The sequence below is a fragment of the Atta cephalotes genome, assembly GCF_000143395.1.
Source record: "Atta cephalotes unplaced genomic scaffold scaffold00001, whole genome shotgun sequence".
Lineage (NCBI taxonomy): Eukaryota > Metazoa > Arthropoda > Insecta > Hymenoptera > Formicidae > Atta > Atta cephalotes.
This window is the reverse complement of record NW_012130065.1, coordinates 4,864,906-4,869,207: the sequence shown is the minus strand read 5'-3', so window position 1 is coordinate 4,869,207 and position 4,302 is coordinate 4,864,906. Positions and strand designations below refer to the sequence as shown.

The 4,302-nt window shown below is 26.3% G+C and overlaps 1 protein-coding gene across 1 annotated transcript in view; it reads right to left on the bottom strand.

Annotated features, from left to right (window-relative positions):
- Window positions 1-1,612: 1,612 nt before the first annotated feature.
- Window positions 1,613-4,302, bottom strand: part of LOC105625575 (vesicular integral-membrane protein VIP36) — a 4,808-nt gene continuing 2,118 nt past the window's right edge. The window contains exons 2-7 of the mRNA XM_012206901.1: window positions 3,645-3,760; window positions 3,270-3,467; window positions 2,884-3,046; window positions 2,368-2,534; window positions 1,843-1,906; window positions 1,613-1,764 (exon numbers count right to left, since the gene is read on the bottom strand). Coding sequence (XP_012062291.1) covers window positions 1,613-1,764; window positions 1,843-1,906; window positions 2,368-2,534; window positions 2,884-3,046; window positions 3,270-3,467; window positions 3,645-3,760 — 860 coding nt within the window. The remainder of the gene's footprint in view (window positions 1,765-1,842; window positions 1,907-2,367; window positions 2,535-2,883; window positions 3,047-3,269; window positions 3,468-3,644; window positions 3,761-4,302) is intronic.

Below are 4,302 nucleotides of genomic sequence, written 5' to 3'. Positions count from 1 at the left end.
TAAAAAAAATAAATAATGTGTGTGTGTGTGTGTGTGTGTGTGTGTGTGTGTGTGTGTGTATACAAAATTCTATACATCAATGTTAAGTGTTTAGATCGAGAAACTATTAATGCATATCTATCTGTAGAGTTAAGGACAGTTTCGTCATTGTATCATACAACGACAATAGGAATCAAGACCAGTACAGTAGCAAAGAGAAAACATAGATGTGCCTTGGTGTTTTCTGTTTGAATAATTTTAATGTTGATAATAAAAATATTCTATTTGCTTCTTCAAAGCAAACAAATGAATTAAATGCGTTAAAAAATTATGAACTCTTGCATTCCGATGTGCAAATATATATTTTTGTCATAAATAATATATATTCAAAAATAAAATGTAAAATACTATCTTATTCCAACACATTTGCGTAATGAATTTTAATACCTTGTATCTCTCCTGTGAAAAAATAAAAAACCTATTTTTCTTTAGAATTATAGACATATTTATTTTGTATTTGGCAACATACATTATTGTTTCGAATGATAACATCATGTCGATAACAAGACAATTGTTTATTAAACGGTTTGGTTCCCTTTTTCTTAGTTTCTATATAAAAGAATTACAATACAGAGTTTTACTATGTAATTATTTTATACTGAAATACACTAGAATCCCCCATATTACATGTACTTTCATGCAATATTAGACATCACTCTAACACAGCATAATTTATATGGCTAATAGTTTGTTTAGAGTTATATGCATAACTGCAAATAATCTCTATCACAAACTTTATGCAGTATGGGAGCTTCGCATACATTAATTTTCTGTATGTACAAATATAAAATCTATGTTAATAAAGTCTTTTCTGTATCTATATAATTTATATACGAAAATAATTACTTAATGTGCAAGAAAATTGCATTAATAGAAATTAAACAGAATTTCTATAGTTTATCCTTAAACAATATCTCTTTTATCTGTGATGTTATATTTTCTTAAATAATTAAAATTACTAGATTTTAGAATTAATTTGTTCCAACCTAAACAAAAAGGTTCTGGAAAAAGTATATATTATCACAAACATCTTGTGTACATGAACATTTGGCTTGAAATTAATATAATATAAAAGTTTTTCCAAGACCTTTCTAAAATATAGTTAACAATGTATATGTCACAATACATTCATTACCTCGTCTCATTCTACAAATTTTTAGAAGTCAAATATATAAAAACTTATTTTGTTAAATTCCATGTGGTTTCATTTCAAGAAGAAATAACTTTGGTAAAGAAATTGTAATAAATACGTATTTTTACTGACTATTGTAAAATCAAATAAATGTACATTGAGCCCAATCAATGACATTGACAATTAACCCAATGAAGCAACATTCTGTAAATATCGGAATTATTACAAAACTTACATACATATACACACATATGTCTCTCCTTTACCCTAAAGACTTTTATTCTTACACACAAAAGAAAATACTAATTTTAAAACAAAGAAATCAAATATGGACAGTCTCATAATGTGTTATAACTTAAATTTTATATATAAGAAATCTTGGATAAAGGATAAATCAATAAGCTGCAACACTCAAAACACACACACTATCTAAATCCTGACTTAGTAAAATCGCTTTCTGGCATTTTCCTGATGTTTCTTATGAAGCATAATTATAATTACAACACAGGCTATTAATACAAGTGCACCTAATAACATCAGTAGGAAAAGTTTTATTCCACTCCAGCTATGTTGCTTCAGATCTTCTACACGTTCTAAGAAAACAAAAATTGATATTAAAATAGTAAATAAATTTCTACACATGTACAATAGAATCTCATTTAACTGCATACCTCTTGGTGGATCGTAAAACGCTGCTGATGGCACAATTTGTGATCTGTCTTCCCGATCTTTAGGCTGTAATTTGATACGATATTTTTAAATCTTGTTAATTTGCTAATTACTATAATTGAATAATTTATAAGAATAAGTACAACCGTGTAAATGATATATATAAATATGATAGGGAACGCTAGTCAGTAAATAATTGTAAAAAAAGTGATAAAGGTACGAGTAAGTGAAAATAAGCTACGCATGTTTATTGAATAAAAGCCACTTCATATGTCTTTTATATATAGTAGTGTCTTAGATCGATTGAGTTTAAAGTTCGAACGTTTCGACGCACAGGCACATCTGAGATAATTAAATTTAAATTAAGAATATATATTGTATTATATTCGAAACATCTAACTTTGACCACTTATTCGCGTTTTCTATCATATTTATGTATAAACAGTTTATATTTTTATTGACTAACAAGATATATGCTTCACATATTAATATAATATTTAATAAAATATAAAAAAATTAATGCTTACATCATCTATTAAGTCTAATTCAAATAAACGAATTGACAATATGTCATGATTGTCAGACAGATCACCCGTAGTAGCAGAAATTCCAATATAATATCCTGTTGGAAGCTTAACTTCATTTACTTGAAAACATTGCTTCCATGCTGCTTTGTTGACAAGATCCGTGGAAACTTCATTGTGATAAGAAAAAAAACATTATAAGAAATATAATTACATGAGGATATATATGTAATTCTAATCAGTAACACGCATACATGTATAACTGTACACACACACACACACACACACACACACACACACGCGCGCGCGCGCGCGCGCGCGCACACATTTGCAAATCAAGAAATTAATAAAGCTGAAACGAAAAAAAAATAGGAAATAAAGGATGGATACACTTCATTTAACATGACAGAGCAAAGTACAAACGATGAATAAGAATAAAAAAATATTACAGCTTAACAATTTTCTAATACATTTATAATATGAAAGGTGCAATAAAATTTAATGTTTAATTTTATGTACCAGTTAGAGTGTCTCTCTCGTATCTTATAGATATGTGTGTATCATGTTCCAAGTTCCTGAATTTTGCTTCACATCCTGCAAGTTGTGTATGAGTGCCATCACGATCATGGTCATAATGCAGAGATCCATTGTTAACCATTGCTGAGATGTAAGGATGCTGATGCTGTTGCAGATATATTCTATTATTTATGTATCAAAAGAAAATATAGAATAAAGTAAAAAAAAATAAATATATAAAAAACCTTAATTTAAACAAATTTAAGATATAAAAAAATGTAATTTTATTTAATTATAATATAATTAACTGGTTAATTAAAAATATTCAAAGATTTACATAATCTTAATTGATTGTACAAATTGTCACTTTATAAAACTGTTTAACCTACGTTATGTTGGCCATTATGATTGCTGTAGGTATCAAGTATTACTGCTAATCCTTGGAAATAATCTCGGCTCCCAAATACTGGACCTGGCTTCATTCTTTCCTTGGCATACCAAATAGCAAAACCATCTCCAAATAAATCCTTTCCATTTCCATGTACTTTGAATTGAATTTGCAGTTCCCAATTTCGTATATGGCATGGCTATAAATATAACAAGTTTAAAAATCTTAATTAGTAAACAATATACATATATAATTACATATATAATTATATACATACAATTTTTATAAAGTTAAAGTTATTTTTATATAAAGTTAAAGTTCATAAAAAGTTTTCATATATATTTAAAAATTTCGGAAGTATAAATGAAATACTTGCCACAGAATTCCATAAGGCACCTTGTTTACTTTGTAAATCAGGTGTTAACCTGATATAATTGTTAGTCACCATTGTACTTCCCATAAAGTCCCAGTTAGGTATCGTCATACCTGTGCCTGTTATATCAAACATAATTTTATAAATAAAATAAAGTATTCAATTATAAATATATTATAATTATATTCAATTATAAATATATTATAATTATATTCAATTATAAATATAAATATATTTTATTTATATATAAATGTATAAAAGATAGATTTGATAAATAAACGTAGTCAATATTATAAACAATTAATTTCAGGAAGTTACAGAAAACAAATTTTAAAATTCTCTGACTTTTCTAAGTTTTCCAAATGAAAATGAAAAATTTTCCATGACTACATAATATAAATTTTAATATTTAGATTTAAGGATTACAAGAAAGTTAGTCTATATTATTAAATACAATGAAAAAAAAACTTAGCAGCATAGTAAAATTTTGGCTGCAAATTCGAGCTAGTAAAAAATAAATTAGTTTTGGAAAAAAGAATACAGTTATGACGAAAAAGAGGAATCAAATAAAAATATTGAAGAAGAAAATATAAATTTTAATTATTTATTAAAATCGTTTAAAATGCGCAAGTTTTAAACAATTTGATTATAAATGTCAAAT